Here is a 25,289-nt window from a genome sequence, read left to right on the forward strand (position 1 = left end):
AAGGACAGCTAACGGAGTCGGGTTGGTGCTAACAGAGGTACCCAAGGCATGAATGAGCAGCTGTGTGTGACAGCCACCCTTGGCCATCTCTCCATGCCCACCTCCATCCCTCAACCCCAGGAGTGACACCACACTCATCTGGAGTTCAAGGAGAGCATTGCCCTGTAATAGAATGGCACTGCCCTGCATTCAGCAGGGTGAGGGGCAAAGATTGACCGAGCTTAATCTTTGGGTATGTTCACTTGGAGGGGAAAGTTAATCTGTAGGAGTGTGCACTTAACGTGCTTGCAAGTGGGGCACAGTGAAGCAAGACGTGGAAACAAAGCCTTCTGCAGACGGCTCACTGGATTGCTGTAGTCACTGCAGTTTTCTAGGCTGATGCTTTATGAGCCTATTATTCCAGGATTAGCGCCTGCATGTACTTTGAGATAAAAAAATAATTGACATCTGATTTCTGTCTTGTAAAGCCGTTGTCGAGCAAGGGCACTGCCTAAGTTTCAATAAAATTGCGGTAGTCGTGTGAAGTAGGGGTCTTACTGCTAATGCCTGGTAGCTGTTTTGGCACAGTCCAAGCTGTTACGGTCACCAGAATATCTGATTTCAGCGAGGGTGCCCAAGCAGGTTTTGATTTGCAGCAGACTTTAATGACTGTGGAGGAGTTAATGCGCATTATTGTTTCAGAAAATTGTGTATTTAGAAATGAAATCTGTGGATTAATGATTCCCTAGCTAGGCTCAGATCCATTGCACTGACACAACGCATTGTACAGAATCGAGGCAATTGCAGAGCGAATGCCAAAAATCTGCCATTACCTCACCCTGAAATGGCTAGAAGCTGAAGAGGTCTTCGAGAGAGCACAAGATGCTGTGGGCCAGGCGCTAGTTGCTTTACCAGCTGCTCTAAGGGCAGCTGGATGGGCTGTGCATGTTGAGTGCAGTGCGTGGGACTGGAACCAACAGCTTCTGAGCACGAGAGGGTGAGCTAAGGTGAGGCTTTAAACCTTCACTATGAACGTCTGTAGCACTGGATTTGAAATCAAATCTTTTGCAGCGTTTCTCAGGGTTTGTATTACCAGCCTGTCAGGCATGTTATTATTGTCTGGGCTGGAGAAATGTTTGGTAATGCCTGATGCAATTAAGTGTATTTTAGCTGAGCATAGGAGAATGTTGAACAGATTATTCTTTCCATTGCTTTTGAATAAAAATATCACAGCCTATAATCTAGCATTTTTGGGTAGAAGGCTGATTTGTTAGATCAGCGCAGGCAGTCTTTATTGCCAGTCCTAAGGAAACAGTTTCTCTCTGAAGAACGAGCCAATTTAAATCTAAATTGTGGCTATGAAACCCCGCTGGGATAGCTGCATTGTTATCCCTGCTAACTTGCAGAGCCTCTGCCCAGGATACTCCCAGTGTGTTCCAGCCCTTGTGCTTGAGGCTCAGCATGGCCTGTCACCGGGCAGCAGAAAGCAGGCATTGCAAGATAATGTTTTCTGTAGTTCTAAACAGCCGAAATTACATTCCTAGCAGTGCAGCAGGGGTAACATCATGCTTTGTTGGTAGACTGACCGGATTGTGCCATCTGCTGTGGACCCTGATGAAATGACTCCATAACCCTCAATGACTTCATGCTGCATTGCAGGATGGCCCTATATTGAGGGGAGAGAATGGTGTGAGTTGAAGTCTTCGTAAGCAAACTTGACCTGAGATTGCTTTTACCTTACTTTGAAGTATTATCTTTGTCTCTACAAAGAGAGAGATGGAGGCAAATTGAGTCATTTGATTTCTCATCTGCTGAAAAATGTGTTTATCAGTTTCTCTAGTGCTATTGTTACACTCCAAAAAGGGCCATTTTTAGTTACAGTTAGTTGAGTGGTTTTCTGTAACAATGTTAGTGGGAAGCAGCTGCTAAAAATACAGTTTACCAGCTTTTATGAAGGTAAAGCAATTAATATTGAAAGTGGCCTTTTCACAAAAGGTTTTGCTTTCCGAATGCATTTCTGTATTAAAAATGCTTTAAAAAAAAGAAAAAGAAAAAGAAATTAAAAAGCTGTATTAGAGACTCCTGGAAGTGCTACGTGGGCAGCGCAAATGCCCTGCAGAGAGCTAGCAACACCCATTGCAAACCCCAGGGAGGGAACAGGGGAGGTGTTCTGAAAGCACACCTGGGCAGCAGTCTCACAGGCTCTGTCCCCTGTTGGTGGCATGTGATTTTGTGAAATGCATTCAGAGCATCACTGGCACTTTTCTGTTTGAACATCATGCATTCATCAGCAGGTGCGAGGCTTGGAGGAGCTGCACCTTTGTTTTGGGAGCTCTAGATGTCTCCAGGGAGGCAAAATGGGATGCACTGGTGATCTGGCAGGTTGTGTGGCTGCATCAGCCAGCGTGGTCGTCTCCTGAAATCCTTCCTGTGGCTGAGAAAACTGTTAGACAGCTTTTACCCTGGTCCCAACACCTCATTTCTAATCTCCTGCTCATGTCAAAGGGTGGTTGTTGAGTTGCTTCTGGATGTACCATCAGAAGCAAAGGCCGGAGTGATGCATTTTGCACAGTTTCCATCTTCCAGCAGCTTTCCCTGGGAAAGTCACCAACCATTCAGGAGAACGTAGGCAGGTGGACATAGAGAAGCATGGACAAAGTAGTGCTGGTGGATAACAACAGATGTTACAATGCCATATTTCCCTATGCTGTTGTGTCAACTATGCCTTGAGTAAATTTGCTCTTTTCTTCTTATGTTCTACCATGGACTTGAGAGAAGGAGGCTTGACTTGGTGACCAGAGGCCTTCAGGCATGTTGGCAGATGAGATTTTTGCCTCCTTTCTGCTCTCAGTGTGACGTTCCTCTTTTCTGTTCGGGAAACAAACGTGGAGGGGGACTCCCACTGAGGGCTTCTGCATCAGGATTCTGCTGTCAGACTTGTCTGTGTCCCAAGTGTCAGGGCTACCCAATAGTATTGCTGGCTTGGGAATAGAAAACTGTGGTTTATATTCACACGTAGTCCTAGGATCTTAACCTTTGATTTGAGTGTTCAGGTCTTTGTGTGTATGCGGGTTGCTTTCAAACCATCTTATCAAGCAGATGGGCCAGGAAGTTACTTCTTAGTAAACAAAAGGCAAGTTTCTGGTGTGGTCACTGGTCTTCCAGTTCCACACTTTCCTTTTGTCTCCTCCAAAAACTGCCAGGTTGCAGGTTGCTTCTCTTTCAGTGATACTTGCATATCAGTTTCTTTGACGTGTTTGTGCTCTCACTGTAAATATTGAATGGGTAGTTCTCTTCTTAGCCATTTCTTTACATATTTTTTAATTTTATCTATCTCCCCCCCCCCAAAAAAAAGCTTGTTTAGAAAAAGTACTTACCATGAATTTGCATGGTGGCTTTTTTCAGGGGTGCTTTCTATTTTTAGTATCAGCTGCCAACTGTTACACCTGGATGATGTGTTATGATGCTGCTTGTAATTATAGGCACCAAGGAAATGAAATGAGGGTGTTCCTGCAGTCTTAATTTTGACATTTCTGTGCTTTTAAGTGTTTGCTTTCACAGCTTTGACACTATTCTTTTCACAGAGGCTTGTATATATGCATGTAGATGCATAATTTGTATTGGAGCCACTAAATGTGTGCTTTGTTAACATATGATACGTCAGGGAATGATTTGAAGGGTGCTGTCGCAGTTGCAGTGACATGAGGGAAGACTTGGCTGGAAGCAGGACCCGAGAGCTGGTTACTTTGTCAGCACAAAGTTCCCCAGTGTGTGTTATGAAACACTTAAGAATTTGACAATGAGGCAGGCTGCTGATGTGCAGTCACCTGCTCAGTCTCCTGTAGGAGCACCTGCTAACAGTTTGTTCACAACCAGTTGCAACAGGCGCTTGTTATAAGGCTACACTCTTGCCTCTAACCCTTTTCTATATTGCCCTCTCAGAGTAAGCAGGTATAGGCTTGAATAGGCAAGAGAGTCTGTTAATTATTGCAGTCTGGCTTCCGGGAAGATTGTTTTAATATTTTTCAGCTGTAGCTTGCAACTTGCTCTGCGCTGAGCCGAATTGATGCACATGTGGCAGTTGCTTATCCTCTTGAGATAATCTGCTTTCAAGTTTACATTCAGCGGTTTTAAGGATGTCACTAACAGTGCATGTCAGCAGTGTGCTGCTTTTCATATAGACCGTCACAATTTTAGTGACATAGGCAGGATTGAGGGAAGCGGAGTGTTTGGGTTGAATTGACACCAGGTGCTGATCTTATGTGGCACTCACATCTGGATCCTTGTGTTTGTTCTTGCAAGTTTTGTATTTTTAACATATTTAATGGCGTGTAAAGCTGTGAGCCTGTTTTTGCAGGCATGTGTTACCTATAAGTGCCTTGGCAATTAAAACATTTCTTTCTTTCTACGTCTTGCAGTTTGCCACATCTCTTTTTGCAGTAGGAGCTGGAGAACGCTACCATAGCCTCTTGCCTTTCAGTGGACATAACACATTAGGCATCTCTGCCCATTTGCCCTTGCAAGTTGTTTGTTAGCCTGCACTCAGGAAAATTGAAGTTATTAAGGAGCAGCACTTACCCTTCACAAGGATATAACTCCATGAGTTAAGCAGTCATAAGATGACACAGTGACCCTTCTGGTGACTGATTTGAAATAATAGTCTAGAAACCAAGCTGTTGTGTTCTGTAAACAACCATATATAAATGAGCTGGAAGTCTGCGTGCTGATGACACTACTTTTCAAGGTCTTGAAGAAGGATCTTAACCCACCCATAACAGCCTGCTGTAGGAAGTCCAGTGTGCTGTAGGGAGCCTGCTTTGGCAGGGGGTTGGACTTGATGATACCTAAAGGTCCCTTCCAACCCCTACAATTCTGTGATTCTGTGATAACCAGTGGTTATGTAAATATTGGCCAGAAGAATTACATCGGTTGTTGGCCAAATCTCATTGAGGGCATGAATGTAGAGTTGCCAGTGCTTTTGGTGGGCTGATTGAGCTGGTACAAATGAGGAGGACCAGGAAGGCTTTTGGTGGTAGGTTTTACTGGAGGAGCTGCAGCCACAAGCACGACTATGGGGCCCACACCAGGACAGAGTGTGCTCATTCCTAAGCTGATAAGGTAAAGCACTGCCAAACCTGTTTGGTATAGAAGCAGAGCCAAACCTCCTCCTCATGAAGGGAAGGACCACTTCAGGAAAGAGGGTGAGCAGATAATGTGGTCTGAGAGGGGAAAGCACCCACAAAAACTGATCAGAAAGCTGGTGCCACCCTGACCAAGCTTCCCTGTCTGTGAATGCTTTGCTTCAGTAGTATGCTGCTGGGCTACAGGCCTGGCACTTCCAACACTTGTCCCAGCAGAGCTGCTCTTGTTCATGGTGTGCCATCAGAGCTCAGAGGAAAATCACTGCAACAAAGGGAACTAAAAAAAGATAAGTTATATATACAGAAGTTCTTTTGCTCTCTGCCTGTTGTGGAAGATTGTCATGGAAACATTTTTTTTTTTCTTTTTTTTCTTTTTTCAGGGAATAAATTTATTTTCTGTGAATAATGCTCACAAAGCTAGGAGAGAGAACATATATGTAAGAAGCTTCATTAAAGATGCCTAGCAGTTGTAAATGCTTTATCTCCTATATTTGTATTGCTACAAAGGAGGGTGATACCTGGTCTTCAGAAGCAGTGTCTCCTGTTAATGTAACAGACATCTTTTTTTCTTTCTTTCGGTCTTCTCTAAGTCAAGTTTTGGATTTGATCACTGAAATGCAAAACAGGAATTGTTTAGCATGGAGTATGGCACTCCATGATTACGCAACTTTTTAAGTCCATGATCGTTCAAGTGGGGAGCAACACTGACCACAAGGTTTCACACACAAGGATTGGTGTTGGAAGAATGTTATTTGGTATTGAATCTCTGCTTTTGTTTTCCCCCCATGCAATTCGAGATCCTCATCCATCTCGCTGTGACAGAAGTTTTCAGCATTGAAAGGGCAAGTTGTAGTTTATCAAAAGCAGCTGGATAGGATATGGTTCATTTGTAACCACAGCATAATGCATGCCTTGCTGTGCCTCAGCTCTAGCTGCTTCCCAGTGTTCTGACAGCATACTGGGGCCATGTCTGGGTGGAGGAGGCCTTTGTTTCCCAGCAGTTGTCACACTAATTTTTCTCCATGATGGCTGTGAGTAGCCACCAGCTTCAGACAGTGTAAGGTAAGGACTTTGCATATCTCAACCGGTTTTCTATCTGCTGCAGTGTCTCACATCAGGTTCCCATGAACTTGTGTGACAAGACCTGAAAAAACATCTTTCCTGCTAGCTGATAATACCTCGAGCTCAAAAGAGATTTCGTATTGAGTGATGGACAGTGTTTTAGCATGTCAGAGAGCCCCTTTTTGCAAAATAGCTAATATTTGGAAAGTGATACTCAGCAAATATTTTTCCATTTCAGTGGTTAGGCAAATCCAGCTGTTCCAGGCATTCAAATACACGCTTTCTTTTGGCAGTACATGGCCCAGGCCTGAGGGCTGGTTTTGACAAGTTTCTAGGATTTCTTGAGGAACTCCAGTATTGCATCCTCATTTATCTTTGCCTCCGGCTTTCTGCCACCACCACGTCCATCATTCCCTGCATAATCTCTTTTGACTTGTGTAGATATCGTTAGAGGCCAGCTAGGTAAAAAATGTGCTCTTGTCCCTCAGGGGACACCATTATTGCTACCCCATTAATTAGCTGACCGAGAGAGCAATAAAAGGTCATTGGGTTTCTGCCAAAGGCTGGATAGACCCCAGCCGTGACCTACTCAGGACAAGTGATGTATTCTGCTCATAGATGAACCTGTGCCCGCACCCATATCTCATGCACATTCAGCTGATTTCGATGTATAGCACCGAGCAAAAGTGTAACTTGTTTCTGAAACTTGAGTTTCTGTTCAGAATGTCTGGGAAGGGCAGAACTGCTGTCCTTCTTTTTGTCAGATAAGGGTATCAGCTTTTGTTTGTAAGTGGGGAGTAGGCAGTTGGCTTCACAGGGACAGCAGAGTAGTAGTATGTCCAGGAGAAGATAACAGTTGTTACTCGTGAAGTATAGCATGAAATTACCCATAAATACGGTGTGAAGTAAAAAACATATAGAAGGGAAATATGGATGAGAATGGCTCTTCTCTAGTGAAGTGGAGCTGCTCTGTGGAAACAGACCATGTCAAGCAAGGCACTAACGCATTAGATTAGCAGTTACCTCTTTTTTCCTTCCCAACTGACTGGAGGAGGAGGAGGAGGAAGAGAAAGAGAAAGAGGGAGGAGGAATTAGAGAAATATGGGGGATGTCATACTGTGTGAAAGGGACTAAAGTAAACCATGAGGAAGCTCTGGAGCACAAGTCTGATGGGGAGCGGCTGAGGGAATGTGGTTGTTCAGTCTGAAGAAGAAGGAGGCTCACGGGAGACAATATCATTCTCTACCTCCACTTGAAAGGAGGTTGTGCTGAGGTGGGGGTCGGCCTCTTCTCCAAGGTAACGGAGATAGGATGAAAGGGAATGGCCTCAAGTTGCACCAGGAGAGGTTCAGGTTAGGTATTAGGGAAAAAAAATTCTCAGCAAGAGCGGTGAGGCAGTGGCACAGGCTGCCCAGGGAGGTGGTGGAGTCACCATCCTTGGAGGTGTTCAAGAGCCGTGAGGATGTGGCACTGAAAGACAAGGGCTAGAGCAGTACCAGGCATGGGCTGATGGTTGGACTGGATGATCTTAGTGGTCTTCACAACCTTAAGGATTCTGTGATTCTCGGAGCGGTCTGTACTCACAGCCTTGCAATATTGTTTATTTTAAAGCCTTAATACAGTCTGCCCTTGCATGTGGCATGGTGGGAGCAACCTTATAGTGTGTCCTTACAAAGGCTAGTGCCTTGACACATCAAAATTCCAGATCCTCATGGAAGTGCTAATTTTGCTGTGTTGATGCAGTAGGCAGCCAGATGTGTGGGTGAGTTGGGCTGTCTGTAGCAGCATCAATATTTGCATGACTCTTTATGACACTTCGTGTCTTCAGTGCCACAGAGCTCAAGCAAAGATCTCAGAGTTTTCAAAATCTGCATCCCCTTGATGTCACTGCTAACTGCTCCTAGAGTATTTTGCCTAGCTCTTCTAGGACAGAGCTATTCTCCTCACCTGTGCAGGCATTAGTGCCTAATGGCATCATGGTCATCTTCATCCAACTTGACTTCCTAAGCTGATGTTCTCTTTGGGAGTATCTGTATCAGTGTTTTGTTGAGTTACTGCATACTTCTAAGAGTGGGGAGGGTGGGAATCCAGAGTCTACTTTCATCTCGGTAAGACAAGATGTTCCTTTCACTGCTTCACTGCCCCTGAAAAACATGGATTGTGTTTACAGCCTGATTTTGCCCAACTTTACCTTTTGGGAAGTTAATTTTATTTTGTTAAAGAGCTGTCTGTTATCAGCAGTCTTTTTCTCATGCAGGTACTTGCAGAAAATCGAGTCACTGTTTATCGTTCTTTTAATTCAAAACGTGGAGCTTCAGTCTGTAACTCTGTCAAGTACTTTATGGACCTCGGACTGTTCCTGAAACTCTTTTCAGAAGGAACTCTTTGCAAACTTCTAACGTCATAACCGAAGTGCTTGCACCACAATTGGTTGCAGTAATCTAATAATAGTCCCTAGTGCCATGTACAGGTGCAATTAATACCTTTTCTTCCTTTAACAAATACATCCTGCTTATGTTTTTTAAGGATTACGTTTAGGTTAGCTGTGACAGCAAGGTGGTTCATTTGCTTATTTAAAATAATCCACAATCCTTTTGCACGTTGCTGGGTGCTGTTGCATTATAGGTAATGGTAAGATCTTATCTTCTGGTGCTTTGATTCTTTTCATTCAGGCTGCCTTAAATCTGAAGCATGTGAATGAGCATATTCTGAGCTACTTTCCTATTTAGAAAAGTTTATGCTTCTTTAGGGGCTGATTTAAACCTTCCCTGACTGTCTGGTCTGCCAACAGTGAGTGGTCCCCTGCATACTAACACATTTGTCTTGTACTTATCTCTGCAGTAGCTGTTTTTGTCTTGCTAACTCCAAAACTTTTGGCTTATGCTGTCAGGGACTCCAAAGAGAAGAGAATATTTTCACAGAAGTGACTCCTCCCTACATTTTTTTAATTGTTGATTTTTCTAATGCCAGAGCACATAAAAAAGGAAAAAAAAAAATTATATTTATAATATATATATGATTCAGCTGTCCTACAAAGAGCAAATACAGAAGTTATCAAAGGCTGAACAGCACCACTCAAGTGTAAAGTGCATAGATGATACTGCTAGTTTAATGTAAAATCTCAATGCAACTCTCACTGTACAGCTACTGAGAAGCCTTTTCAGTGTGTGTATATGCATATGCATATGCGTTTAACTCAGACTCAGTTCCTCCTATGCCATTTGTAGCAAGCGTACCAGGCAAAGATAAAAGGTGTCAGATGGCCATGGTTGAATGGTTGCTCTTCTGTATTCTTGATAAATAGAACAGATGCTATTCTTGTGGCAGATCTTTTGCGTTGCTGTAGGTTTGGTTGATTGCTGACTTTGCTGAGATGAGTGACAAGGCTGTAATGAGAATGGATAACAATTGCTTATCTTTTTGTGATACTTTTAGAAATGCTCTGCAGTCTTGTTTGACAGCAGTTCTTGAAGGGTGAATAGGATGCTATCGTTTCTTAAGGAGCTAGGAGCCATGCAGGGCAGCCAGGAGAGCTCTGCCAGCAACGTCCCCCGAGCAGCATTAAGCAGATTCTCTGCCATGGCTGGTATGGGCTGCAAGGCAATTTGGCCAATGCCCAGCAGCAGGCGTATTGTTTTCCTTACATGTTAGTGATGTTTACTCCTCCAGAGGAAGTTAGGTTTGTGTTTTATAATTGTGCCTACACCGACAGTTGTGACAGAAAACCTCTGATTTCTTTCTGTCTCGAGGAGAGTATGTGTGGCCCTTTCTGAAAGAGTACAACTTACTGATTGCTGGTATGCATTTACTTGGACAACCCTTTTCTATATTGCTATTTATTAAGATACCAGAACTTACGACATAGGAAAATATTCTTTGTGTTAGCTATTAAATCACAGTAAATTTTATAGTACAGCAGAGTACTTTTTTCACTGCCCAGTGAAAAAGTTGACATTTTCTAATTCTTGGATTGAGTTATGTAAAGCAACTTCTTATATGTCTGGTTGGTTGGATGCCCAAACCAAGATACTCTTAAAGGAATTGCTTTCAAGAATGTACTGAGACTTGGGCAGGCTTCAAAGTTAGGTCTGTTAAATATGATTTGAATTGGCCACCCAAAATCACCAAACAGCTTTGAAAAATAAGCTCAGATTTTTGTAGTGAGAACAGTGGTAAATACAAAGCAAGCTACAAATAATGCCAGACATCAATCACCGAAAGGAGGGAAGAAAATTAGTTCGCTGCAAAAGTTGTTTTGGGCACTTCAAAAAAGAACTGGAGATCAGTTTGCAGTAACAATGGCTCTAGAGAATATCTGCATGGTATTCCTATTTGTCTCGTTCTCCTGGGTTAGCTTGAAAGTTCAGTTCAGGATGGAGGCCCGGGCCTTCCTATTAACTGTCCTCTCAGCTGCACCCTGTAACCTGTGAATGAATGGTCAGGGTGAACTGGGACAGTGCTGAGAACTGGCTCTGCTGCCTGGCTTGGCATCACCTCCAGCAGCACTGCCAGAAGTAGTTCCTGGGGAGGAAAAAGAAAGAAAGAAAGAAAAAATAAAGGAAAAAATTAAGGAGTGGGGACAGATGGGAAGTGGGGTGTCCCTCCAATAGTCTATAGCTGGAGTTTCTTCTCTTATGTTGTGTTGGTCTCCTGGCCAAATCCCACGGTGCCTGCTGGATTCTTATTCAAACTGGCTTCCTCCCTGTTCAGCTGAAGTTCCTTTTGGCAGAGATCTGCAAGAACTGGCTTCCTCTTATTTAAAGCTAGGAGGGAACTTGCAGAGGGAAAATATTCAAGTGGTTGGAGGAGTGGGAAAACTACTTAAGAGTCCTCAAAATGTCATACCCTTGTTTTGTGAGGTCACATGCAATCTTCTGTTCTCAGTAAAGTTAAACATGTTGTAACACTTTTTTTGTCAGACTGGTGCCACTGCCATGAAGCTGTTCTTCTAGTCAGTACTGCACGTGTCTGACATGAGTATTGTTTAAGACCTCTTGACTTTGACTCAGCAAACAGGTCATTGAGAAAACCCATTTACTGGCAAGCAGAAAGGCTTCTTTTGAGATGCATCCTTCTGCCAAGTGACAGCCTGCACAAAGACACTCAATCTGGTAGGCAAGAAATCCAAGGCTGCTTTTGGACCTGAGTCCTCCGAGTGCTAGCTTACCATGTGACTGCAGTCATTGGCAGTCATATGATGGTTAAGTTAGGTTTTATTCAGGTGGAATTATGGTATGCCTTTAACTAGATGAAGCCTGATATTCAACAGGGAAAAGCTGGGTAGAGAGAGAGATTTTTATTGTAAAACCTCTGGGAAACATACTGCTCGCTGTCAATTTTGCATGCGTTTGAATATTAGCCCTATGTATTGGCTCTGGGGCTTCCCTGGGGAGCTCAGCAGAAAGCCACTGCCTGCTGCAGGCCAGCTGAGCCTGAGGCAATGTGTGCTGGAGAAAAGGCAGACTTAGGCTTAGCAGCAGGATCTGGTACACTTAGCCTTTTATGGGGGATCTGGTGAGGTGTATTTGCAGATCTGATGGCAGGAGTCTGCTGCTTAGGTAAGTTGTTCCTCCATCAGTAGGTTTTTCTCCACCTTGTAACTGGGGGAGAGATGTGGTGGATGGAACATAAAAGGAGGAACCAAAGCATTGTTTGCCCTTGTGTAGGATTGTGGGGAAACCCAGCTGCTTTCCCTGAACTCCCTTCTGTGCTTTGTTGTAATTCCTTATGCTGAGGCATGGCTGTTTACAAAGACGTTGCAAAATGTGCTTTCTCTGGATGCCTCAGTCATCCAGCACCTGAAGCCTGTACTCCCAGATTTCTCCAGGCAACATCTGGTCCTTTAAACTCTCTTTTCTGCTTTTTCTCAGGTCATTGCTATGACTGTTTTCATGCTGTCTGGTGCCAGCCAACTCCACCCCCTGCCTCTCTCTGCAGCTCCAGAAACCCTCCTAAAACACTGACTGGCAAAAATCCTCCACCCACATGTGTCAAACGTGTGCCTTTGTTTGGGTGATGGCACGTGCCTCTATTTGCTGATGTTGCTCTAGCTGCTGGGTTCTGCAAGCATCGTGACTGTCTCCTCCAACTATCTTTGCAGAATAGTGGTGTTTACACTTCCCCCTCAGCTCCCTTCCAGTATGCTTTAGCCCAGCCTGAACTATTTTAGTGCAACGATTGAAAGAAGCAGCAATTGCTCATATGATGTGTCACACCATAAACTTTGGAAGGTAATTCATTCCAGCAGTAATTCTAGGATTCTGGAATCAAAAATATGGCCTGTTATTCATCTCTGTATCTCATAACATAACATAACCATTTATTTATTTACACAGAAAAGATTTACCTAAAAGCAAAGTATTGAATGTCAAGAGCCACTGTTGCTACATATTCAGAATAATTATTTGCTTCATCTTTTTTTTTTTTTTTTTTTTTTTAGTTCTACACCAGTGTTGGCCAGCAGTTCAGGTCAGGTGACAGAGAGCAGAGAGCCCCTACGTGAAACCTGGGAGAGCAAAACAGAATACTTGTTCTATCTGGAGTAGGTTATGAAAGCTTGAACACACTTGTCTTATGGTTAGGTAACATCTACAGTATTTTCTATTTTGAATGCATTTTCCTTCTGTATGGATGAAGTTTTCAGAGGTGTACACAAATACATGAGGCAGTGCACATTAAATGCATTGGGCACATTCCTTCTCCACTTACCCTGGTATAACTCTGGGTGAACTCAAAATCAGGGATACTGAGCTAAATTGACCTTGGAGTTACTGAGTACACAGCTTGATCCTTAGAATTCTTCTGTATGCTTCAGAATTGAATTGTAAATTCGAGGAAAATACAAGAAACCTGAACAAACAATCACAAGAATGAGCAGAGCTCAGACAGTGCGTACCATTTGCACAACTCTTGTACCATGGGACACATTTTGCAGAGGGACCCTACAAGAACGCAAAAGCGAAAAGACCAGTGCAGAGGGAAGAGCATTGACGAGGAGGGCAGGAAAATACATGAAAGGAGTAGGACAATCTGAGATGAACTGAGAGGGAGAGGTACAAGTGGTTATGGAGAGTATTGGAAGTTGATAGGCTCCTTATGTGTTGGGGTCAACTGTGTATTTTTCCTTCAGATATATCAAGTTTTCTTTAAAGATCTTGGTTTTTGAATCAACACTGAGATGGGGAGAACAGCATCCATCTGGGATATTCCTGTACTGTGGCATAGAGTTAGGAGAGGAAGAAAGGTGCTGCTCCTTCTCCAGGAGCAAAGCAAGATGGCACAGAAACCAGTGTCCTGTCCAGTATGGGAAACGAAGTCTCCTGTAGGCTTAACTGGCATTTCAGTCTTTTCCCTGTGCAAAGCCATTTTGAAACAAAACTGTTATTCCCCCTTTTGTTAGCTGTGCTGACAGACCTCTTGGACCCAGTGTAAGGGATGTGGAAAGTACTGGAAGTGTAGCCTAGAGTAAAGGGTGTGTATGAAGGCAGCTCTGCTGAGATAGGTAGGGTGTCTGTCCAAGCATCTGTCAAAATCAATGAGAGAATTTGTCCTTAAGGCACAGATAGCAAGTTCTTTGTGATAGTGAAGAAATTGTTAAGTAATCGTGTACATGTGGTTCTCTGTCTCTCAGGTTCAGGTATTTGCCCCTGTTGCCAGCAGCTCTGCTCAGCCTGTGTAGGAGATATGCATGCACTTAGTAATGTGCTTTTTTTAGTCAGTGAATTCAGGATGATTTCCTGATATGTATAACAGGTTGCCACTCCACTTTGTTAATAATCCGTATTGTGTATCCCGCAGCTGTGGAAAATACCAACATTTTGGTGTGTGGTTTTCTTTTTCAACTTTCGCAGAGGTGGTGTTGTGCTGCCAGCAAACAAACTGGTATATCATGTTTCTGTTACCCATTAATTTGTTTGTCCTCACCAGAATGACTTCTGTGGTTTGCTGTCCAAATAATATATGTAAGCCTCTGTGTTCTTGGTTTTATCTCACTAGATGGAAGAACTTACTAATTTAAGACTGTTTCCTTGGTGAATCACCTGAGGGTTTCAGAAATGGTTAAGTAGAGCTCTGATTTGCCTGTTGTCTTATCTCACAATGAAATGATCTTTCTTTAATGTGACTAGCCAGGAACGTAGCTTGCAGGCATTTATGGCCCTGATGCTTCTCCATGTTTCACCCAGGCAGCTGTCATGCATGTGGTGTTTAGCCTTGTCTTCTTATCAAAGGTATTTCATTGGAATAATCTTCTAACAGCAGAAATGGATCCAGATAATAATGTATACCACAACACTGACTTCTGGTTGTTAAACTATTAAGCCCAGACTCCTGTAGTTTTATTCTTCACGTCCTCTGCCAATAAAAACTTGTCTTTGACTCAGTCAGTCAAATGATCTGGGTCTATTTTTGTTGTTGTACTTTTTGGGTTGCTTTTATTTTCTAAAGGAAGACCAAATTGTTTGCTACTTTAACCTTTCCTTGGCTTGTAAAAAGCAAGGTAAGGCTAGCCAAGCTGGGAACTGCCACATGCTTTGATGTGTGCTTGGCATTTCCCACGTGAGGAGGGTGGCCAGCTGTGTTGTGTGTAACTTTGTCTGCCTGCTGTGGAAGACCTGCAATCCCCAATGCCATGAATTGTGATGATGTAGTTGGCTACAGCTGGAAGCATGCTGTGAGTGGGTAGCTCATCAGCTGTGAGGAGGATGCTTGTTTGGCTTGGGCTATTTTCTGAATGCTGAGAGTTAACAGTCAGGTCAGTAAAACTCCAAGGCTTTCTTCTTGTTCTTCCCTGTTGTAGGAGTAAGGTGATGCAGGAGATCCTCCCAGACCAAATCAAGGCACGCTGCAAAGATGCAAGTGTAGCATCTTTGTACCTCCCTCATGGAGGGCAAAGGGATTGTGGCATTTCTTGTGCCTTTTGTTGGCCTCGTGCCTGTGCAAACAAGAACCTTTTCCATCAGTTCCATGCAAAATTCAGTGTCACACAAGAATACCAAGCGCAGCATTTCCCTCTCCTCATCCTGGTAAATGAGCAACTGTCACTTCAGTAACGATCACTGAGCTGTTGGGGCTCAGTGCATGCACTGAAGGACTTCCTTTGTTGCAGAGCTCTGAGGAAATGAGGAGCAGGGGAGGAGGATTCAGCAGCGCCTTTGTTGCTCAGCTGGCGTATGCTGTTAAATCATTATCTGGCACAGCTGACCTGGAAGTCTGCAGCACCCACTCTAAATAAGAAATCTCAATAAATAGATATCTACAAATTTGAAGCAGATCAAAGCAGATACTTTTATTGAAATAATTTGTACTTCTGTTAAAACAGTAAAAGGAATCAGGTTCTTTAAGCATGCTGTAGCATAGCCAGCCTTATCCTTTTGTTCTCGTGTGGTGTTCTGCACCAACAGTAAGAATGAAAACACTTGGATAGGGGATAGCAAATGCCGTGATGCAGAGTCCCCTCACTTCTGTTACGTGCTTTCATGATGAGCTTTGGTTGACATGGACAGTGTAGTGTTAAATGTAAAAACAAAGTTTTGCCTTTTAGGGTTTTGCAAAGTTGCACAGTTATAGAGGTAACAAGATTGTTTCTCAAGTCTGCTTTAAAAGAAAGTGGGGAGAAAAAAAAAAAAAAAGGTGCCAGGAGAATGGTACCAAAATAACTTTGTTTTTCATGGTAATTTCTTTTTTTTTCTTTTCAATCATGTAAAAACTAACACTTGGCTATAGTTTAAGAAACTTGTCATGGAAACATAGAATCTCAAGTCGTATGGCCTACGTGGGGAAAAGCCAAATATGACACATCTTGTAAATATCAACTTGGAGACTTTCTCAGAAAGTAGATGCCATTAAATGTCCAGCATTGTGTGTGTTGAGTATTTGGGAATGGTTAATGACACTGTTGCCCGCCCTTTGTTACTGATTTCCTCGCAATAACTTTTATCTGTCATCGCTCAAGGGGATAAAGAGCTAAATTGTCAGTGGAGGCTGGGCTTGCAAAAGCAGCTGTTTCTCTGACCTGAGTAGCTGTGCTTGAAACAATGGTGTATCAGTTGAGAATGACATAGTTTTATTTATTTGTTTTTATTTTTGAGGTTGTTTGTGTAAGGTTAAAGCAATAAATCACAATTACGATTGCTAACAACCCCCTCTCCTCCGTTTTTCACTAGGTGGCAGTGAAAGTAATTGACAAGAAAAGAGCCAAAAAGGACACTTATGTCACCAAGAATCTACGGCGGGAAGGGCAGATCCAGCAGATGATCCGCCACCCAAACATCGCCCAGCTGCTGGATATTCTGGAAACTGAAAACAGCTATTACCTTGTCATGGAGCTGTGCCCTGGCGGCAACCTGATGCACAAGATCTATGAGAAAAAGAGACTTGAAGAGCATGAAGCACGCAAATACATCAGGCAGCTCATTCTGGCAGTAGAACATCTTCATCGGGCAGGCGTAGTTCACAGGTAATCTTAAAAACCCTCTCTGGAACAAACGTGTCCCAGAAGTGGTATCTATGCATGTATCTACGTAGCAAGGTGACTTCTTTTTCAAAATGTGTTCCAGCCAGCTTTTTGGCTCATCTTTATGATACTGTTTAGATGTTCAAATTTTAGACAATAAAGGTATCTCCAGAAAGCACTTGCCTGAAAGTTTAACTTCAGGTGAACACAGAGGAGCTGCACCAACTCCATGTCCTTAAGCATAGGCCCATAGCACTGTAGTACTGTTTTGCCTCTGAAACTCTGTACCGTTACCTAATGGGCAGCTGCACTGTTCCTTTGAGGACATTGTCTCTGCTGTTTTGCAGGTGGAAATGCAGCAGTGTAGGGAGATGAACCCATTTGCTCAATATCAATCAGTGACACAGATGGGATGAACCATAGAATCATTAAGGCTGGAAAAGATCTCTAAGATCACCCAGTTCGATCACCATGCCCACTGCCCACGTCCCTCAGTGCCACATCCACACGGATCCTGAACACCTCCAGGGACGGTGACTGCACCACCTCCCTGGGCAGCCTGTGCCACTGCCTCACCGCTCTTGCTGAGAAGAAATTTCTGCTAATATCCAATCTGAAGCCTGGTTGGGATGGGACCACAAAAGTCCCTTGTTTGTCCTTCACTGCTCTTTCCACTAATCACCCCAATGAGACTTCACAAGACTGGAGAAAGGAGTACAATGCAGGGCTTGTGGCTGTTCAGTTCGTCTCACAGTATCTTCTCAGGAGAATCCCAGAGCTGATGCTCTGTGATGTGTTTCTTTCTTTAGGACCTTCTTTTAATCAGTATATAAGCAGGATGTGGATCTCCTTGCAGAAGGATGCTGTAGTTAAAAGTTCACCTTAGCTCAGGGAGAAATAGGACAAGTTAATCATGCAGAAGTCTGCTGAGGGTTACAGAATAAAGTATAGCCATAATATATCTCTGCCTGAAGTCCATGAGCAGCACCTGGTAGAGGCTGGGAGAGTGCAGGTGGAGATATCACACATGACTGCCTGTCCCTGTTTCCTTCTCCAATTCTGTGCTCTTGGCTGCTATGGAGACAGGAGGATGGTGGGCTGAGCGTACCTTTGGTCTGACCCAGTATGTCTCTTATTCTGTTCTTAGGTGTATTTATAGGGAGCTGTCTAAGAAAGAGACCACACTTTCTAAATTTGGGCCAACTGGAGTTAAGTCTGAACTCCCACAGACTTTGCCATGTGACACCGTGCAAGTCGTGTAGGCCCCATCCTCTCAGTATCAGGAGCCAGGCACCTGGATACTTCTGCAGATCTGCATCTTAGTCTCCTTACCGTGCTTACAGTGTAGAAGATGAGAGCTGTCATAGCACCAGTCCACAGGGCCGCTGTGCAGACAGTAGCCCTCCAGTTGCGCCCATCTGGCCCAAAAGCTGCTTTTTTTGGTCTTAAGGACCCTCTGCTTGTTCCCTGTGATCCATTAGGGATTGGTGCCATGAGGACGGATAACCTCGGGTGCACTGAGGTCTTATCTGAAGCTAAACTTCTGGTACCACTGTAATACAAATATTTGAGCAGCAGCTAGGTTTGGTCTGCAGGTTCTCTATCAGCAGTTGAACTCCTGACCTTTTTAAATTATTAACCCCACAGTTTGGGGCATTGGAAAGGAGAAAATCTACTTACTGCTTTAGGGGATCAATTTGTATCCCATACATATGGAAAGGGGGTCAGGAAGAAGGAGAAAGGTCAACATTTCCGAGGTGGGCGGAGAAAAAGCTGTCAGGAAGAGATGAGGATGTTGAGCTGCTAGCAGCAGAACCTCTCACTGGAAAATCTGCCCTCTTCTTGCTGGCGTGATGTACAGTGTAATTATGAGGGGCTGGCAGGACTGGTTCCCCTCTTGATCAGAGAAGATTCAGACCCATGTTATTCATCCAGATAACTAGCAGGCCCAATTCTGTTTTTACTGTTAAAACATTTTCTCTAGTTTCATTGTTCAGCATCTTCAGTCATGCTGTTAACAAGGTACGTAGGGCAGCATGGGGACACAAAAAACACAGGCAGCCCAATCCAGATTTCTTCTCCCTCTTTTGCATGCAGAGAGATGAGAGAAAGACTGGTAGTCACCACTAGAGCTGTCCTTCAGCTTCTTGGGCTATTGACTGCGGCAGCTCTAAAAACAGACTACTCAGCTGAAGAGGGGGAAAAAATAGTGCAGAAGGCTGATTCATGCTCACCCTGGATGAAATGACAGTGTTCTGTTGTTGTTATTATTGTTATTTTTAAAGCAGGTAAAAATAACGGCGCTTTCATTGAGGTGGTGGTGGTGATCTGTGGGCGTTTGCAGTCGCTGTGTGTGAAACAAAACACGGCGCTGTAGGCTGGAAAGCGGTGTGCTGTTTGCCTCTCTCAAAATACTTGCATCATTCACACCGATTTGGGTAGAGCATTGAAAAGTATTCACTGAACCACTGATTACAAAAGTCACCAGCATTTTGTCTGCATTATACAGGGAATAATCTAGATCGCTTGCTGCCTTCTATAATTCAGGGTGAAAAAGAAGCCGAAAATAAGTTGTATGAAATTGGAATACATTATTTGATGAATATTACTCAGCTAGCTTCATGCTTTTCAATCAAGACTTGGCGTGATAGAAAAGCACACAGTTCTTTGGAAAAGAGTTGGGACCCAGAACTCAAAAGCAATGCTTCTTTTCGGAAGCAGTAGGACATGCAAGCAGTCTGAAAAAAAACATCAAGAAATCTCATTTTATTTAGAGAGGGCAAAAAACCCACACAATGAGTTTGACTCTATTTTAAATGATAAGTATTTCATTTCCTATGGTGTACAAGATCTGCAAGCTCCCCAGTGCAGGAACGGTCTCTTTGCTGAGTCCTGTTTTCAGAACTCTTTGACTGCTTTCCTGAAAAAGAAAATTCTGCTCTTCTAAATATAATTTCACATAATCGTTTGTGTTTCATTCCTTTTATCAGCAGAGTTGGTTGGCTGCTAAAAATACGACTTGCAACAAGCTTAGCTGTGAATCAGGTAGGAATTATTTATCTTTCCCTCTGACAGAGGAAAACAAACCCAAATGGCAGTATCTGGTGAAGCTTTCTCTTTTCAAAGGGTGTTTACACAGGCCTTCATGCTGTCAAAAGGCAGGATGAACAATAAGCCCCTTGGGAGAGTAAGGGCAACAGAGAAAACGAAGTGAAAGCCTTGGTGCTTGCAACTGCATCCCACAGGAAATTCTCAACAACCCTTTTAAGTCATTTTAACAAAATTCAATCCCATTCAGTGCAATTACTGTCAGGATGTCAAAGAAAAGAATTTAATAATGTATTGGTAGTGAAGGTAGCTTTCTGTGTTCTCCCTTCTCCAGTCTCTGTGGCAGTATATTCATACCTTCCTCTGCCATTTTGTAATTAAAAGCAGAAAAGGAGTTTGAAAGACAAAAGAATATACCTGAGGTTTTGAGCAGAGTTTTTATATTATTCCATAGTCTCCTGTCCTTTCCCTGGCACACCCAGAAGAGTAAGGTGATGTCATGATGAGTTGCTCAGGGTGTTTCAGGAGTCCTGCCTTGGTACCTGCTGCTTTGACATGTTGGCTTTGGTAACTTCCCTCTTATTAATTTTAAGTGCCAGTAGTCTACCTGCTGATGCAGTGTTTGTGACAGCGCTACAGAACAAAGTCTCCTTTTGAAGTGCAAAGCTGGTTTGTCTTTCTATTTTATGTCACATTTCAAAACTACCTTTGGGCATTCTCTCTTGGATTGCTCTGCTGTAAACAAACTGAACATTGTGTTAGTAAAAACAATGGACTGAAATCCGCATTTACAGACGCAGCCGCATTGAACTTAGGGACTTTGTGACTGATAGAAGCAAAAAGGAGGAAATAACGCTTTGATAACAAAGCAATGTCTTTGAAGTGCCTGATAAGATGATGATGAACCCAAGTCTCTACACCCTTTCCAGCTCTTTCATGGGGCTACAAAGTGAGCTTTTGGGCTGGGGCTACTAAGTGAGCTTGTGGGTTGGTAGTTGAGGTGTGATTTTATGTGGCATGGGTCTGAGATAGCTTGCTCGATGCAGCAGGCTTGTGTTGCTTAATGGAGCTGCTGGCTTGAGTAAGGGTTTCCAGAGTGGTCTGTGAAGCTTTATGCAGAGCCAGGGAAAAATCAGCCCTATGAACAAAAGAAGAAACTCCAAATCCAGACAGGCTGTCCTATGCAGCATGTCCCACTCTCAAGAAGGGAAACTGACGATCTTCAGCAACTTGGTTTCTTCTCCCAGTCTTGATTCTACCTACTGTGCTACCTGCACAGCTGCACAGTTCTCCCAGTCACAAAGCAGCTGTGTCCAACTCCACAAACCTTTTGAAAAGTGCAAGCCACATGCAAAATTATGGGGACCTGCAGGGACCTGTGTGTATGCTTAGTACTTAATTGCTCTGGGACTTCCCATTGACTTCCAAGAAGGACTTCAAGTCTTATATGAGTCATAGTAAGTAGCTTGTATTCTGTGTTGCAGTATACAGCCATTAAAAACAAGCAAAAAATAAAAAAATAAAATAAAACCCCAGAATAAATATGCTGGAATGTTTTCTTTTTATGTTTGTATGTTAAACTGATTGTAATATTGTGCATAAAATTCAGTGTTCCCTAACTTTTGAGTGCAGTGGTGCTGTTTTTCCCATTGCAATAAGTTAACAGAAATATTCAAACAAAGTAGTGACTCAGGTAAGTCAGGTAAATACAATGATGACAATAATAATCATGATAAACCAAAACCAACTCTGTCCATGCACTTAAGCTGGAACCGGACAAAACTCACGTAATAAAGCATTTAGGAACTTGAGCAAAAGTCTGTCATGTCTCTACAAGGTGACCTTAAAACAGATATAAAACTTAGATTGTACAACTACACTTTTTGTCAAAAATACATAGCAGGTAATTTGGTGTATTGTTAAAGTCACCTAAAGCAGTCACAGAATAACCCCTCCATTCCAACTGGCCTCATTCTTGTCCAGACCAGTAGGCTCTATTTGTAGTCCTGCAGCCCTGGCGATGGGTGCCAGGTTCTTGCTGAATGTCAGCACTGGTCTTCTGTGTGCACTGCTGGTGGAGTGACTGCTCAGAAGGATTGGGCTGCTTCATGGTACTTCGTGTGGGCTTCATGCCCACTGGAAAGTCTGTGTCCATAGCTGCAGTGGATCTCCAGCTGTGGTCTAGTCCAGCTTTTCTTGATCTGGTTTTGTACTGGCTTTGTCTTGCTGAGTCTGATTAACATGGAATCTTCTCATTAGACTGTACCAAGGAGTGAAAATATGCTGTTGTAGTTTTCAGCATCACACAAGAAGTAGGGCTTTCGTGTTGATGTGGACTGACAAAAACGTAGTACATGTGAATGTTAGATCAGCTACCACTTACTGGCAAGTCTGCTGAGAACAGACACGTGGCTGAATGGCTTTAATTAACCAGGTCTGATTGCTGACTATACTGAGGCTCTTATTTTTCTCTGGTAGCTCTAAGATTCCCCCTTAATGTTTATCCTTGCTTTTAACATTGAATGCTTTTAAATGTCTTGCATTTGTTTTTAGCTCTTCTGTTGCTCATTTGTTATTCTAATTGCATTTCTTCTCACGTCAACTTATAGTTTTCATCTTTCCATCCTCTTTCCTTTAGTTTTAAAAGCTTACCTTTTCTTTGCTGATGTTTAAGGTACTCAGAACTTTCAAATCTCCATGCTTCTTGCTTTGAGTGATTGTGCTGAGTATTTCAGCATATGACTTGAAACCCCATTTACTTCTATTGATTTTTCAAGTCTTTTTTTTCTTTCCCATGCTGTTTTTTTGGCACTCTCCCCTGTTAAATACCCGGCCCCGATATCTTTTTAGAGGCTAATCACACTGTCTGTGGAAAAATCTCCATCTGCAAGCAATAAAGGCGTGACACGTGAAGAAATAAACCCTTTTTTGGCAGTGGGGGGAAGCAGAAGTGGGTTGATCTGAATCCATCTGGCAAGGCATATCAGTCTTGTACCAAGCAATTGCTCAGCCGTGGTGGCTGCCATACAACAGAAGCTCCCTTTGGAGGAGGCAGAGAGGTGGATCTGTAGCATGTTGTGTTGTATGAAATTTCCTGCAAAGAGAGGAATGCCACTGAATAGCTGAAATTCATTAAAAAATTTTTTTTGATAGGTATATGTATTATTTGTCCAATTTCTTTTTCTGCGTGAGCTAAAGAAAATCTCCAGGAAGGGCTAAGTAGGGTATGGAAACATCTGTTGGGGGAAGATCTTTGTATTGATGAAGTGAGTGTCATCCTACATACAAATACTTTTCTTACACAGTTTTATTTGTAACGTAGCATGGGCATAAAATGAAGTGGAGAGGAGCATTTTAAAGAAGGCCTGGAGTTGGTCACAGCTATTTTTCTTTCTTTCCCATGTTCTTTACGCTTTGTTTGGTTTGGTTGGTTTACCTGTCTTACCTTATTAAGCATTTTATCTTCATCTGCAGTATTCCTCATTAGTCCCTTTGCCGTACAGAGGCAAAATACCATGGATGTCACTGCCTTCCTGTAATTATAGCTGATGTCTTTATTATCTAGCTTTTTTCCAAAGCATACTGGGAGAAGTATCACTGCCAGTCTGAGCTATTGAACTCCCAGCATGCTAATAGTTAGAAATATTTTTCTAACGTCTGGATTGCAGAAAAATTCTTGTAATAAAGACACAACCAACTGCTAGAAGTCATGGAGTGGTTTTTCATGTTATAATTAACTCTTATACTGTGTTTGGGGTTGTTTTGATGGGGCCGGGGTAAGGAGGGATAGGGTGAGGAATGATCTCTGGGAATTTTTTTTTAACATGGATTGTGATTTAGGAAAACACAGCCACAGTCACAAATGATGAAGAGCACTTGTGAACGCTTACTTCATTTTACATGTCAGCAGGACATTCAGTGATCGTGTAGAAGAGGACTGGTTTTGTTTCTCCTCCCACCCAAAACACTGGCTCTGGCCCCCTGCATTGTAGACAATAGCAGAGAAGAGCCATTTGGCTCCTCAGGTATCTGCAGAAGACAGTTTCTTGAAGAAGATTATCAGAACTAATGAGAAGATGACCTGCAATTGAAAAACAGATTTGAAAGATTTCCTTGTACAAGGTTTTTGCAGACTTGGATAAGAAATTCTAAGAATCTGATTAGGAGATACTGACAAATGTTTGTAAATTCATTTTGTGTGTGAAGAATTGGAGTGAACGTCTGTGTGAAGGCACTGGTAATTATGTAGAGAGTACAATGCATGGAGCTTTCTGCTTTGAATGTGAAACTGTGTGTGCTGGTTTCATAATACCCGTTATTATATTTGCATCTTGTAAAGAAACTGATGAAAGTGATGGGAAATTGCTTCATTATTTCAGAGCCTCACTCAAAATATTTTATTTCTTTCAGAGACTTGAAGATAGAAAATCTGTTGCTAGATGAAGACAACAATATCAAGCTCATTGGTATGAACCTAGTTTGGCAATTCCAGTATTTAAAATTGGTAATTTTATAAAGAGAATTTTTGAGTCTTCATAACCATCCATGTGACAACTGCTAATGTTGCTGCAGAGAGGAGCTGGGAGAATATAGATAGCAATCAAGCTGTTCCTGACAGCTTCTTGTAAAAGAATGTTCCAGTTATTTCAGCTTTAACTGGGTATAGGCATAATCCTTCATCTTCTAACAAGTGACTTTCCTGTTTAAATTAGGAACCTTGAAAGAATTAGAGAACTAGCACTACAGAAGTCATTTATTTTATTAGCTTTATAATTTTGTATTTACTGAGGGATGGATTCTGCCCCCATATGCATATGCTTCCGCTGAAGTCAGTGGGAGTCGTACACATTTTTAGCAGCTGGCAAAATTTGGTCCTCTATTTATATTCTTTAAGTTTGATTCCAGAACCTGAAAAGAAATTGTTTTAGAGGGCTGTTTAAAAAATAAAAAGATTAATTAAAAAATAGAGACTTTGTTGTATTCCAGAATCAGTTGTATGCAGTGCTCGATTCATTCAAGTTGAGCAGACATTTTAGATTAATCATCAGTGGGTGTACTTTCTCACTGCCTTTGCATAACTCCCATTAATGCTAATGTGTGCACTGAAAAGAAAATATGCCCTTCGTTAAAAAAAATAATAAACATTTATGTTTATTTCCTTGCCTCCATTTTTGCCAACAGCAGTGTCCGTGGTTGCAGACTTAAAACGCTTGCCTGACTTTCTTCAAAAGGTTTCATCATCTGAAAAGGAATGAAAAACACTTAACATTGAGGTCAAATGGACAGTCACTGTAATATATAAAGCACATACGTCTCCAAACAAACAAGGAGAGGGTGGTTAATTAAATTTGAAATTCTTAAAAATTACTTAGGGAATTCAGTCTCTAGAAGAATTACCACAACTTTTAGTTGGTACTCTGTAGTGAATCAAATGTCTCTGGAAAAATATTAGCAAAAGAGAATGCTGCATTACGTCAGTTACGGGTCAAGAGGATACTGATATGTTACCATGAATCATTCATCAGTAATGATGGATACCACCCATTATCTTGATTTAGCGGATAAGTGAGACCAGATGGTTTGCAATAGTGCTGTATGAACATCTG

At 42.5% G+C, this 25,289-nt stretch overlaps 1 protein-coding gene across 4 annotated transcripts in view; it reads left to right on the forward strand.

The window, feature by feature from the left end:
• Positions 1-25,289, forward strand: part of HUNK (hormonally up-regulated Neu-associated kinase) — a 55,784-nt gene that overhangs the window by 2,647 nt on the left and 27,848 nt on the right. For 2 of the 4 annotated variants that reach the window (XM_031612595.2, XM_090121803.1), the window contains exons 2-3: positions 16,346-16,638; positions 24,094-24,149. In XM_031612595.2, the coding sequence (XP_031468455.1) occupies positions 16,346-16,638; positions 24,094-24,149 (349 nt within the window). Of the gene's footprint in view, positions 1-592; positions 987-11,694; positions 12,413-12,621; positions 12,724-16,345; positions 16,639-24,093; positions 24,150-25,289 lie in introns of those variants that run through there. The other 2 variants (XM_090121805.1, XM_090121809.1) reach the window with 2 other exon arrangements.

This window comes from Phasianus colchicus, chromosome 1, assembly GCF_987193195.1.
Source record: "Phasianus colchicus chromosome 1, bPhaCol1.hap1.1, whole genome shotgun sequence".
NCBI lineage: Eukaryota > Metazoa > Chordata > Aves > Galliformes > Phasianidae > Phasianus > Phasianus colchicus.